Source organism: Pseudorasbora parva, chromosome 19 (assembly GCF_024679245.1).
Source record: "Pseudorasbora parva isolate DD20220531a chromosome 19, ASM2467924v1, whole genome shotgun sequence".
NCBI lineage: Eukaryota > Metazoa > Chordata > Actinopteri > Cypriniformes > Gobionidae > Pseudorasbora > Pseudorasbora parva.
In genome coordinates, this window is record NC_090190.1 from 38,884,977 (window position 1) to 38,900,061 (window position 15,085).

At 37.9% G+C, this 15,085-nt stretch overlaps 1 protein-coding gene across 1 annotated transcript in view; it reads left to right on the forward strand.

Annotated features, from left to right (window-relative positions):
* The window catches only part of bop1 (BOP1 ribosomal biogenesis factor), an 84,355-nt gene extending 69,938 nt beyond the window's left edge, over positions 1-14,417 (forward strand). Inside the window, exons 11-16 of the mRNA XM_067425225.1 lie at positions 4,631-4,763; positions 5,621-5,801; positions 6,310-6,601; positions 9,067-9,151; positions 9,324-9,431; positions 13,596-14,417. Coding sequence (XP_067281326.1) covers positions 4,631-4,763; positions 5,621-5,801; positions 6,310-6,601; positions 9,067-9,151; positions 9,324-9,431; positions 13,596-13,749 — 953 coding nt within the window. The 3' untranslated portion in view covers positions 13,750-14,417. The remainder of the gene's footprint in view (positions 1-4,630; positions 4,764-5,620; positions 5,802-6,309; positions 6,602-9,066; positions 9,152-9,323; positions 9,432-13,595) is intronic.
* The last annotated feature ends 668 nt before the right edge of the window (positions 14,418-15,085 follow it).

Genomic DNA, 15,085 nt, shown 5'->3' on the forward strand with positions numbered 1-15,085 from the left:
AAAATAGCTGTTTTCTATGTGAATATTTTGTTAACTGTAATTTATTCCTGTGGTCAAAGCTGAATTAATCATCATTACTCCAGTCTTCAGTGTCACATGATCCTTCACTAATCATTCTCATATGCTGAGAAACATTTCTGATTATTATCAGTGTTAAAAACAGTTAAGCTTCATTTTTATGGAAACTGTGATGCTTTAATTAAGAATTTGATTAATTGAAAATGCAAAAGACCATTTTATTTGAAATTGAATTATTTTGAGACATTTAGAAAGGTCTTAAATGTAATATTTCCTTGTCACGGAAATGTAAGTATGAAACCTATTTCTAACTTTGGCATGCGACTTGTAACTTTACTAAGTGTTCAGACTCACAATTTTCACCCGATAGCAATAAAACAAGTGGAAATTCCCACATTGAAGAGAACATTTTTAGAAGATGTGAAGATTTGCTCATTTTTTTCTGAAGACTTCAAAAATGCAGCAATGATGAGAATCGCACAAGAATTTAGTTTACAGTCTTGCAAACTGTAAACGTTGCAATTACAGCACGTGAAACCTGCAGTTACAGTTTCTGCGCTACAGTCAGATTGCAGTGTACGGCATGAGAGAATGCGGTGAGGGCGGCCTGAGGTTACTCGACTGTGTACATGTTTACGCTCACGGAGCTCAGATCATGGCCTGAGAGAGCCTCAAACTGGCATTCCTCACTAATGATGTGGCACAACGAAGACGAGCGGTGACATTATAGACTCAAGCTGGACTCTGTCACTCAGGACACCATGAACTCGCTGTGATCCGCAGGGCCAGACCTCGGAGTGTTTTCAACGGATTGATTTATTAATGAAGCGAAAAATACTGTGGCATCAGAGGTTGTGCATAAACGTCATATATTAGGATCTCAAATATTTAGAAGTTGTCTGGAATGAGTGTTTCTGCTTAATGAATGCATTCAATTAATTATTCTTTTTTTCTTATTTAAAACTATTGTAAAATTGGATGCTATATGATATATACTGTTGAAAAGTTTGGGATCTCATTTTAAATGATGAGATTTTTTGAATAATTTTGGGGAAAAGTCTCTAATTCTCACCATTTTAAAAATGAAAAAATAAATAAAAATAAATTATGTATAGTAAAATGTAATTTATTCCTGTAGTCAAAGCTGAATTTTCAGCATCATTACTCCAGTCTTCAGTGTCACAAAATCCTTGAGAAATCATTCTAATATGATGATTTAATGCTCATTTTTTGTTATTATCAATAGCTATGTTTCCTTCCATTACATTTTTAAGCACATTGAGATATCGCATAAAAAATACACTGGATGGACACACTAAGCTGCGCATAATTTCTATACCCCTAAAAACATATGCACTCGTATGTGCAATGTTGGATGATGGAATCACATTTACAGTCACACATTCACGTAACTTTGCCTCAACAGAGGATGTGATTGGATAACTGGACTAACCAGTGGACCAATCTCATCGCACAGCATCTTAATAATAATAATAATAATAATTTATTACATTTATATAGCGCTTTTCTAGACACCCAAAGCGCTTTACATATAGAAGGGGGAATCTCTTCAACCACCACCAATGTGCAGCACCACCTGGATGATGCGACGGCAGCCATATTGCGCCAGAACGCTCACCACACACCAGCAGATTGGTGGAGAGGAGACCGAGTGATGAAGCCAATCAGGATTTGGGGATTATTAGGAGGCCATGATGGACAGGGGTCAGTGGGCAAATTTGTCCAGGATGCCGGGGTTACACCCCTACTCTTTATCGAAGGACATCCTGGGATTTTTAACGACCACAGAGAGTCAGGACCTCGGTTTAACGTCTCATCCGAAGGACGGGAAGTTGCTTGAATGTTGCAACATCTTGGAAGTTGGTTTGGTCATTTTGAGTGGCCTGATCCTGACATCAAAATGACTTGGTTTGATTCTCCCCCAGAACCGTCTCACATGATTGTCTCAAACACCAGCATCTGAACACAAGATAACATGACAGCGTTTATTGTGTTTCATCTGCACGCTCTTAGACGTGCGAGTCATTTATGATGGAGGAAAAAAAGAGGCAGTTTCTTCTCCGATTGCAGCAACTTCCAATTTTATTACAGATATTTTGCTCCAATTTCCCAGGAAGTGTTCTTTTGAACACATGGGATGGAAACGCTGCTTTATTCACATGTTTTATGAGATATTCCAATTTTGTGGATAAGTTTAATTTGCAACTTTGGATGGAAACAGTAAATGTGGAAAACAGTTGAGCTGCTTAATATTTTTGTGGAAACTTTCAGGATTTTTTTTAAGAATAGAAAGTTCAAAAGAACAGCAGTTATTTGAAATCAAAATCATTTGTAACATTAACGTTTTGAATGACACTTTGAATGTCAAGTTTCTGAATGTAAGTTCCTTTCTTTAAGAAAACAAATCTTACACCTGTCTGTAATTAACTGTGAGAAAAAAGGCAGATTGATGAAGAAATGTGAGTATTGAATGTCTGCAGGAACATTGGATGCATTTCATAAAGCAGAAGTTTAAAATAAAATGAATATATTGGGGTGGGTCCAAAAACACAACTACAAATTAACAGAGCGGCTGAAAGAGATCAGAGCCCTGCTTAACCACAGGAAGTGCTTGTGCCTGAGATCCATACGCTCCCAAAAACATGCTGCACAACACACACAACGCTGTGTGAGAAACTCTAGTCATACCGGGGTGTTTCCGGATACAGACTATGGGAAGTAGATCAAAAAGTGGTCATGACATGACCGTTTAAGCTTGTAGCTGTTCAGCCATTATAGACTAAAAATAGCCGTGCAAATATTGTACAAAGTCAACATGAATTTAAAATTATACAGTTTTTCCTAAATACTTTTGATTTTGATCAATTTTGAACCGTTTTAGTAAGATTTCATTCAGGTCGGGCTCCATTCCCACTTTTGACGAGCAATTACTGATAAATTCAAGTCCTGTTTTTTAATAGACTTAATTTTTCCCTTCTTGAATATCCTATTTCACTCAAAAATGTCACGTTATGGAAGTAAAATGGGTTGCAAATGCTGTTTCTTGTTGACTTTAACATCTCATTTCTGTCATCCTTTGGGACACATTACAGTCTCAAAGTGCCATTACTGTCCTGTAAAATGGACTTTTAACATTATTGCTGCTTTTTCCCTCCATAAAGGCAAATATTACCGTCATTCCCATTTATTTATGGTCATAGTCCATGTTTGAGCATGTGCAGGAAAGTATTAGTGTCTCCTGCATCTCTCACACACACACACACACACACACACATCTGTGCGCTCCAGACAGGCCTCTCTGACCGCCAGCGGGTGTCCGCCGCAGAGCCCGTCCCTCCTGCTATATCTGTCGCCATTCAGCTCAATACTTAAAAAGTGATTATGGCTTTTGGAGTTATTACACTCCACCCTCCAGGCTCGGCCCGTTTCCCCCGTGTTGTTTTTTTCCTGCGTTTATGAAGCATGCAGGTATAAAAGTTAAAATGAGATTTTACGGCAGCTTTCGATGTGTGGCCGATACGAGGAGGGGGTTTCCCATCTGTCCTGTGAAACTGAGCCGTTTACTGTTCGATAAGAGGAGGTTTCTTTGAATTTAAAGATAAATAATGTGTCAAGATTGAATAAATTGCATTATGCCGTCCAAAAAAATAAATATATTTTGATGTTATAATTATATGCCTTCATTGTATGGATATGATTATATCCTATGATTATATTTTATAAAGGAAGTTTACGGTTGAAAATAGTGCTTCTTGAAAAACAATTTAACATTGATTTTGCTACAAATGATTTTCAAGTATCAGTTTAAATCATACTTAGATGAGTGACATCTTAATATTATTTGTTTTATGAACAACTGTACTTGCAAACAAGTGATTAAAAAAGAGATTGATGATGAACGACTGATGTTGTTGTAATAATTAATTTCTTTCAAATGGGGAAATATAAGTATTTTGGATACATTTCCTGCTCTGTGCTGCTTAGAGCTTTTAAGGTTAATATTTGTTCGCTTTTCAATTATGACTTGATTACTGTACAAAATAATGTTAACAAAGTTGATTGTTTTAAGAAAAAGGTGTAAAAAGTAGAATTCACTTTCTAGATGGATGTTTGTTTTAATTCATGAAAGTTACGTTGTTTTTGTTAATACATAATTGCTGTATTTTTACATTTGTTTTTTGAAAAGGGGCATATGGTGGGCAATATGACCAGAATCTCCACATACTATCAGCTATTCATTTTTAGACATTTTACTCACACTGTATTGACATAAATGTTTGTTTATTTATTTATTATAATGCAGTAGTGCACACATATTTAAAAAAACCTTCAGTAATGTAGTTTTATTTCTCTTTGCTCATGCCGAAGTGCTGCTGTGTGTGTCGCAGTGGTTGTGTTTGAGCGAGGATGAGTTATCCTCCATGTGTGCCGTCGATCTGACGGAGCGCTTTTGTTGTGCTGGAGACCACAGGGTCTGAGAGATGTCTGCATCCACACATTTACTCTCAACACATTTCATTCCCAAACATTATAGAATGCTGTATAGATCAGTAGTTTGTAGTTTAAGTAAACTTTGACCCCTTGGCCTCAGGCTCTGATGACTGTACGGTGCGGTTCTGGGAGGTCAGTACGGCGCGCTGCCTGAAGACTGTGGAAGTGGGCGGAGCCGTGAAGTGTGTGTCCTGGAATCCCAATCCTTCCGTCTGTTTGGTCGCTGTCAGCTAGTAAGACCCGCCTCCTTTTTCTCCTCTTATCTCCATCTGAAAGTTTATTTGATGTCCATATGTTTTCTGAACTTCATTATGGGCTGTTTATTATTTGACAGCAGGAGTTTGAAAGGTTTACCGCTGCACTTAATTATTTAGTGTTAGCTTAGTCAGCATCAGGATAATAATGATGGACAGATAACCAATAATGGTCATTAGTTAACATGAACTAATAATGAATTGCGCTTATAAAGCATTTATATTTCTAAATATTTGTGTTAATGTTAATCTCAACATTTACTAATGCATTATTAAAATCTTGTTAACATTAGTTAATGCATCAATCAACATGAACAAACCATGAACAGCTGTATATTTATTAACTAATGTTAACAAAAATGAACAAATACAGTAACATATGTACTGCTCATGGTTAGTTCATGTTAGTTACTAATGTTAACTAATGACCAGTATTTTAACATTGTTACCTGAAAATTATAAATGTTCATTAAAAAAATGTAGTAGCACGTTTAAATGTAGGAACATTTATAAGTTTAGTATATAAATTAGTATACATTATTATTTAGCCAGCTTTTGTTCATTTTTTTGTTGCTAGCTTGGTTGATTAGATGGTTAGGCAAGTTAGATAAATAGTGTTTGATACAGTGCATAGATAAACATTATGATGTTAATTGGTTAGTTTAATAGATGTTAGATAAATAGCTTGGATGGATGGATGGATGGGTAGGTAGGTAGAGAGATCGATATATAGAGAGAGATATGTAGAGAGAGAGAGATGATGAGAGATGGTTATATGGTTAGACAGATGAGCAGACGGAGCGATAGATGAGATCTGACAGGATGTTTGTGTGCAGCGATGACACGGTTCTCCTGCTGAACTCTGGTCTGGGCGACCGGCTGCTGTGCTCCGCTACGGATCAGCTGATCTCTTCCTACGAGGAGCCAGAGGAAGCCAAGGATCAGCCTGTTCAGTGGGCCGTCTCAGAGGGCGAAGGTCACGAGCAGGGTCACCGCCTCGTCCTCAAACACCCCAAGGTAATCAAAACACATACAAACAGACCTTACGGTAAAGTGTTGCCATTAAATCTTAAGAATATATTCGCCGGAATGACATCATCACGATAACCATTAGCCAGGCAAATTTCTCCTCTGCTCAATTCTGTATTTTCCAGTTAACAATAGAAATGAAAATGTCTTTCTCTCATGTATCCCCTCTGAGAGCGTCCATCCGTCCCTCACGTGAGCGGCAGCCAGAGGCTTTTAACTATTGGCAGAAGCCGCAAGCCTGTGGTCGTCTTTTTCCTGAGATGGAAAGAAATTTAAGACGCCTCTAGTGTCCAATTAAAACTACTGGAAAAAGCAAAGCAGCGACACGCGTTGGCAGACTGGCAGAGGCCGAGCCGGTGTTAATAACGGCAGTAAATTTAGTCCCAGCATGTCTTTGAGGTTATAATTGGATTAATCGTCTGCGGATTTACCACAGAATGACTTTGACCTCTGACCTCCATCCACCCGGTTTTCTCTCTCTCGTCTCTCTCTGAAGGCCGTGAGGCAGGTGACGTGGCACGGGAAAGGCGATTACCTGGCGTGCGTCATGCCCGACACCAGCAGCAACCTCCAGGTGCTCATCCACCAGGTGAGCAAGCGGCGGACGCAGAACCCCTTCCGCAAGAACAAGGGTCTGGTGCAGTGCGTGTCCTTCCACCCCGTCAGGCCGTACTTCTTCGTGGCCACGCAGCGCTACGTGCGAGTCTACAACCTCATCAAACAGGAGCTCACCAAGAAGCTGATGGCCAACTGCAAATGGATTTCAAGCATGTCTGTTCATCCGGGAGGTGCGTAACCGGCCGTTTCTGAAAGGGTTCATCTACTCGCTCTCGTTTCATTCAGAAATTGGTAACACTTTAGAATAATGGTCGTTAGTTAACATGAACTAATACTGAACTGCACTTATATAGCATTTATTTATCTTTGTTAATGTTAATTTCAACATTTACTGATGCATTATTAAAATCTTGTTAACATTAGTCAATGCACTGAGAACTAACATGAACAAACCATGAACAGCTGTAATTTTATGAACTAACGTTAACCGAGATGAACAAACACAGTAACACATGTACTGCTCATGGTTAGTTCATGTTAACTAATGACCATTATTCTGAAGTGTTACCCTTAAATTCTTTCTTTCTTCAGTAAAACACAAAAGTTGTAGTTTTTGGATGATCTCAGAGCTTCTGTTTTACAGTTTATATTTATCGTGGCTTTGCAAAAATCCAGCCGTTTTAATGGAGATCAGCACAATGATAAATCTGATGCACTTCCTGTGGCAAAGAGATTTACCTATGCAAAATCTAACATTTTAATATTAGAGATTAAACTTCAGTATTATAAAATGATCCGTAAGATAGTTGTTTAGTGTTAGTTTGTATATTTGGATGTTTATTTTAATAAAGACCCTTTCACAGAGCAGTAGTAGATTTTGGCATTTAATATTCTGAGTTTGGAAACTTTATTTCTATTAACATTTGGCTTTAGTTTTAGTTAACAACCCTAATTGGTGTAAAAAAAAAAAAAAAGCAGAAAAGGGAATATAAGTCACTCATGTCCATGACGAGCCTCATGTTTGCGAGCAATTATCAGCAGATGCTTTATATAGGGCTCTATAAAAACAGCTTTTTCCCCCACAAAATGCCTTTTTTTTTCAGATTTTTTTTTTCTTTCTTTTTTGTGCTTCATTTTAATGGTTAAATTATATTTTAGTAATCAAAATGCATGTCTAATTAACTGACACATGAAACTTATACAATTCAACTACTGTTGTGCTGTACTGTACAACAGTATTATATTTCTGTCACAATTTCTTCAAGTTGAACCGAACTTTCGTGTGGTTCTGTGTGTTTATGAGATGACGGTAGTTTTTCCTCAAATGCAACAGTAAAATGCTCATGAAGTGACTCTGGAGATGAAGTTCATGCATTCATGTCCTCATACAGTGACACAGCAGAGGCTGAAAACACGGCGAGCGTCACAGTAATTTACATCTTTATGACTCTATTCCACATTTTCTGCATCGCCGGAAATCATAGCGCTCTATAGCCTGACAAGCCGGACCCACATCAAGATGTTTGGTCTGGAAACTCACCATTGACAGCTCAGTCCGAGGGGCGGATAAACGGTTGTCTTTCAAACTCCCTCTGCACGCGATAGGATAGCGCTACACCAACCAGAGCAACGAAGGTGAAGCAGAGCTCGTTGACAGATTAAACATTCGCCGTATCCGGTCGGCTAAACCCCGAACACATCTTTCCTTTTTAAGAATGACTTCAGTGCCGTTCTTTGTTCTTTTCTCAGAGAAAAGCTTAACTCCAAGTCTTCCAGAGTTGCGGTCAAAGCTGATTCGAAAGACCGCCTTTCGCTAGCTTCTGTGTTTACTAGATGCACGCAAACGCAACTCGGCCGTCGTCTTTATGGCCCCGCCCACCGACTCTATACACGATGTGATTGGCTAGAGTAAGTCGAATACAGCTCAGAAGGGTATTGAGGGTTGCTAGACGACACTCGCGGGCAGATTAGATTTGCTGCCGCTAGGGTGCAGCCAAGATTTCTAGGCTAAGCGCTCTACTTATGTCTGTGTAACATGTTACATTACTTTTTTCTGCATCAAAGAATCTCTTAGTTTACTCACTGCTTACCTCAAGCTTGAATTTTGGACATTTTATTATATCAATCCATCTTTTTTACATTCAAAATGTACATAAAAATGTGACGATTGAAAGTTTGTCAAATGTCATGCATAAAGATTTGAGAGCTTCACGGAGAGGAAGATTTGAGTGAATGCTGATTTAAGTGTCGCTCTGTTCCTGTCATGAAGCTGCCGTTTTACTTCAGATGACTGAGTCTCGTGGATTACTTTAACACCGCTCTTTTCTCCTTTTGGGAGCTTTAGAGATCCAGCATAGGCTTGGAGATTTTTAAAAATACTTTTGTGTGAAAGAAGTAAGATATATGGGTCTGGAATGAGATGACTGAATAAATGAGAAGAAATTCATTTCTGGGTGAACGATTATGAACGGTAACGTTTTACGGTAACCTTTTAAAATGAAAACTGGCACATGCTTACGCCAGTTAGAGTATATTATATAAAAGTGAGTGTTTGGAGCTGACCAGAGGAAAGTTCTGGCTGAATCTGCATCTTGGTTTCTCAAAAATGTCCTTAAAGTGATGTGACATCAGTGACCAGTCTCTGCGAGTCAGATGGGATTAGTTTCTTCTCTCTTCTCTCACCCATTTTCCACAGGTGACAACGTGATATGCGGTAGCTACGACTGTCGTCTGGCCTGGTTCGATCTGGACTTGTCCACGAAACCGTACAAAGTTCTCCGGTGAGTCAGAACAAGCAGGTTTTTATAATTTGGGCAGTCTGGGTCAGGCTCGAGGGAAATTGTTGCTAATGCTGGCACTGTCAGAGGAATGAATGTCTCCTCTCGGGACGTGGAGCGGTTCTGTGTAACGTCCCTCTGCTGACGGGTCTGTCTTGTGTCTCTGTCCACGCAGGCATCACAAGAAGGCTCTGAGGAGCGTGGCCTACCACAACCACTACCCGCTGTTCGCGTCCGGCTCTGACGACGGCAGTGTGATCGTCTGTCATGGGATGGTCTACAAGTGAGTCTGATCGTGTTCCTCATCGGGTTTTGGTTTACGGTTTCTACTGTTGCTCTTTCTTTTTTGATTTTCTAATCTCTCTATTCTATGGCTGTTTTAAATAATACCACCAAACTATTTGTGCTATTGCTTCAGTAGACGGTATGCATACGGTATGCTGTAAGCTAATTTTCTTTATGAATATTATACCTGAATATGTGCCGTATTCAAAAGAGTACATTTCAAGGAATACTGTATCCCACAATGCAATCCTCTTGTCTTGACTTTCCTTTTCCAGTGTGACAAATGAACTGTAATTAATATCAGATGTGATTTTGTGGCTCGTTGTTTTAGCGGTCTGCCAAAACTCTGAAATGAGCTCATGTGACAGTGAAGCGTAATACTGTTAGAAAGGTTCATTGTGTGATAATTCATATCGTTTCAATGAATATATTTTTTAAAACAAAGGCTAATAAGCTAATATTTTATGTTATATAATAGTGTATAGTGTGTGTAGTATGTTTTTCACTGTTTCAATTATATAACATAACAAATATATAAATAAATCACAATTGTATGCCGTTGTAAATACTAAAAACTTAATGTCTGTGTACAGCTGGCATTTTAAAATGTATAAATATAAAGATTTAACTATTTTATAAATCGATATATTATGATTTTATACCATATGCAATGATACATTTTACAAGGTAATGTTTGTGTACTGCCAATTAGTTAAAAAATATCAATATTACTAAATAAATATAATATAATGACATGTATTTAAATGTAGAATAAATATCAAATATAAATATCAAAAATATAGTTTTCAAACTATATCTCATGCTTAATTCAGTGAGTGGCGTCCAGTCATGATCTATGTATTAAGTTCATATTTATTAATATTTAAATGGTGTCTGAAACCCCTTAACAGTCCGATCAGATTCATTATATTCATGTTTAATTTATAGGATGTTATGGAGATTAAGTTGCAATAATAAATCTTAATTTTTTAGAGGTACATTTCTAATTAATCTAATTTTGTGTATAGCATTTTTAAACTACACAGTCAAATTAAATGAGGAAAGAAAATCGTTAAAAAAAATCCGGTTTATTCTTCACAGTGGAATAGGAACGTGCGTTGTGGGAAGCCATATTCTGTAGGTTGTACACTGCATATTTTAGGGTGTATTCAGACCTGTAGATCATTTGCTTTGTTCAGAAACAGGGACATCATTTGTTAAAATGTAGCATATTCTTCATAGTTCAGTTTCCTTGCACAAGGGAACATTTTAAAGCGTACCAAAATATGTTTATGCAAGTCACATGTGAGTAAAGCTGTGCTCTTATATGTCAGAGTTTCCTCTATCCATCAAGATGATTGACAAGTTCACTCTGTGAGCTTATTTTGGCTGTCGGGACACACACAAACACTTCATTCTCGCTCTAACTGATCAGTTCTATATTTATAATTCAGTTTGAGCGGGAATCAAGGCTTTATTGGGACAGCATTCAGTATTCATGGAGAAGATCAATTACTCAGATGAAGAGGCGCTCTTTAGTTTTCAACTGTGATAACTGTAGTGTTCACTCACATAATCAGACACTGCTGCTTTTTTACAACACATTTCCGTTAGTTGGCCCGTTGGGTCAGATTGCTTTCTGATCAGTTAATTTTCAATCGGGCCGAGACCACCTCGTTCAGGCGATCTCGGAGCGTTTGTTTTGGTGTGGATCTGATTGCGCTTGTCATGTTTGCATATGCCTAAACAAACCGAACTACGGTAGAAAACTCACCAGATTCTGAATGATCCAGATGTGAACACGCCCTAAGTGTCTTCCAGATATTCCATGCATATAGAAACCTTTCATACAGTGTACAGTACGTACTGCACGATTAGTGTGGTGATCTCTCTTAACTCTGTGTAGTTGTCTCTTGTTCTTCTGTCTGTCCGTCTGTCGGGCATGTGTCCAGTGTTTCTGCAGGGCTAGACTATCATTCCGGCAGTACGGTCAGGAGCGCTCTTTGAGCGGAGCTAATGATCCGTGTACGGTAGAGGGCAAGCCAGATCTGGATGAAAACCCTTCATCAGCTGGCCTTAATAGATCTCTTTAAACTCAAACTCAGGATGTCATGTTATTTTTCCACTTCTTACTTTCCCCAGTCAAACTGTTGATGCATATACAGCAAAACCATATTTCCAGAATTCACTGTTTTATGGCCTTTATGGCCCTCATACCGGCCAGCAGTTCTCACCACATTTTGTTAGGGGGAAAAAACTATTTCTGTTAGGATGGGACAGGATGGTTGACTAGTCTAAAAATAGAGTAGTTTATGAAGATACAGGATGGCTGACTACTGTAATTCCTCAAATAAAAGCCTGTAGTCAATCAAACGGCGGGCTTCTGATAGTGGTCAGCACGAACAAATAAAGGCTGGTCTTAAATTAAGGCGGGGGGTTGGAATTAATGTGGATAATCTCCTAAATCAAGTGCCTTTCATTTAATCTGCATTCAAGTTCATCGTAATGTACAGTAGTTTTGTGCGATGGACGATGGCCATTGTGATGCCACACCCCCTGTTGTGAGTCTTGCGAGTGCGACTCTAGTCTCTTCTATAGTTAACCAAAAACCTTTGCAGGATTGCTCTGTACATTAAATTGAGAATATAACTGATGCATATATGCTATTTTAAATACTGTAGTGTATGAGAGACGTGACGTGTTAGTCTGTGAAAACGGGCAGGCTACACAAATATTGATCTTCACAATATTAGCCTCTCGTCTTTTTTATGTGTCTTGCTCTGCATTTGACTTAAAATATTTTATTTTGTACAAAAAAAAATGCATAGGCTTTAAAATAAATTGCTATTGAAATATTGTAAAGTGGTCATATGAACTACACAAACGAATGTTTAAAAAACAGTATGCAAAATCAAAACTGATTAGCTCCATAATGGATTGAGAAAAGTGTGCGGCCTGTTGGAAAGTGTGGATGAGTAATTAGTTGGGTTAGAAAAATAACGAAATTATAGTTTTTTGTTTTTTAAGTAGAAAATAATATTTATGTAAAGAGATATATTAAAATAAAAAGGGATTAAAAGTAAAAGCTTTTTTACCCTCACATGCAACCTATAGATAGAGAGCGCAGATGAGTCATTAGTTGGGTTAGAAAAATAACAAAATGATAGTTTAGGATATACATTTAGTAAGTATAAAACATTTTTATGAAAAGAGATATAGTAAAGTAAAAAGTGCTTAAGTGCTAAACTCTTCTTTAGTGGAAACAATAGGCCGAACTTAAGCACAGAATAAACATTTAACATTTTTCAAACTGACACAATGGTGTTTACCGATTAGGATACCGTAATTCTGACCCAAATTTCTTTGTCGCCTTTCTGGCTTTTTTTGTAAATGGTGATATTTTTGCAAATGTTTCTTAAAAAATCAGATATCTGTCCACTGGAACACTATCGCTTTTAACAGTTTATGTAAAACAACTATTTTTCAAACAGATGGAATTAGAAATAAAGGCCTGCCCCTAACAAAAGCCTGCTTTAAATAAGAGCCTGTTACCTCCTACAGTAAAGGTAAATAAAGGCCCCGGGCTTTATTTGAGGAATTACGGTAGTCTAAAAATAGAGTAGTTTACTAAGATACAGGATGGTTGACTAGTCTAAAAATGGACTAGTTTACTAAATTAGATTATATCCTATTCAACCTTTTTATTTTAGCTTTATATTAAATTACTTGAGTGCCATTTTATTCACTATATTTTGCCGTTATGTCTCTGAAACAAGCATACTAACTTCTGAAATCAGTGAATTTTGTTCAGATAGTTGAATTTGTGATGCAAATGACGGATGGAAATTTATATATACTGTTTTGTTTTTGTTTTTGATGTAATCATTTTAAAAGTAAACAGAAAGTATACATAAAAGACAATTAAAGATAAATAAATTAATGTTTTTATATGGTTTTAATATGACCTATAAAAAAATAATCTGTTAGCTTTAATAAAAATGGTTCATAGAAGTGCTCATAGTTGAAGAAATGTCCATTGGCAGAAAATAATTCATATATTCAAGAACCGTTAGTGGAGCCAAACATCATGAAAATCATTATGCCGAACCTGTTCTGAATCATTCTAACCCTTCTAATGTGTGTGTGTGTGTTTATTCTACAGTGACTTGCTGCAGAATCCTCTGATTGTTCCAGTGAAGGTTCTGAAGGGTCACACCATCACTCATGACCTCGGGGTCCTCGACGTGACCTTCCACCCGACTCAACCCTGGGTGTTTTCCTCAGGGGCCGACGGAACAGTCCGTCTTTTCACCTAGAGATCGAAACAAAAACAGCCACAACCTCGAGTTTTCGAACCCAGAAATTACACAGCAGTTACAACTCAATGAGGTTTTTTAGACTCGCTGCTCTCCGAGGACACCGACATGTTGCTGGCAGGAATCAAGTGCCTGATCTGATATTGAACATGTCATTATAATGTGTGTTTGAGCTATGTTTTGCCTTTTTTTTATGTTAGAAGAAAATACATCCAGCCGCTCTTAGATTCCCACTGGACTGGAGTTCACAGTAACTGACGCTGTAAAAAGAGAGACAGGTTTGGTTTCAAACCCAAAACTGAGAGCGCTCGGAAAGGCCCGTTTCCGTATCGGCCTCCGTCGGTGCCCCACAGCAAATCAAGCCCGACCGCTAATCCTTGGACAAGGAAGCTGAATTTGAAATGAAACAAATGTCCGACATTGGGCCGTGCCAAAGGAAACAAGACATGAAACAAAGCTGCAGACGTCTGTCCTTCACTTGCACCTCCTGATGTTTTTTTAAACCCTTTTCCGAAGCGTTTCATCCAGATTTTTTGCTGCCATCGCCACCCACCATTGTAAACCTCTTGATTTTTTTTTTTTCTACCTTAACCTGTTGACTTGTGAAACCTTTACCAGTTGTATTTCAGAGACCAGTTGCCTTTTAATTAAACATGGTGTTTCTTGAAGAGTGTTTGGAGTTTGTTTTCTCTCTCTCCTGGTTTTTCGCCCACAGGTCAGCGAGGGTGATTTTCAGGACTCCTGAATTATATGCAGCGAGAGTCTGGGAATAGGTTTCGTTTCCTCCGCCGAGAGGCCCAGACGCTGCTGATCAGACGCCAGTGTGTGTTATAGATCATATTTCGTGGAGGCCGTCCACCTGCGGGTCCTTCTAGACGTCGTCTCAAGGCTGTGAGTCTCTCCGTGTGGAGGTTTCAAGCCTTTGTTAATTTGCCAGTATCTCCAGGGAATGACGTGTTTGTGGACTTAAACCAGTGTAGATTAGATAATATGATCTCAGATTACAATGCAAAAGTGCTCACCAAGCATGAATACAGTACTTCATTTAATATTTAATGCAGTATTTATGTTGACATTACTCCAATATTCTCATGTAATAATAAATCTTATACCACTATATGAATATTTTTATATTACAGTAATGGTAGATATCATAATATCTCAATATATCATAGTCTCAAATGCAGATATTTAAATGTAAATGAAAGGTGCTTCATCTCAGTTTGACAGTTGTTTCTGCACGTTGCATGAATTTTATATAAAACCAGCAAGTTTAGTGACTTATTGACCTATTATTAGCATATCTACCACAGTATAAAATAATTTTACCAACTCT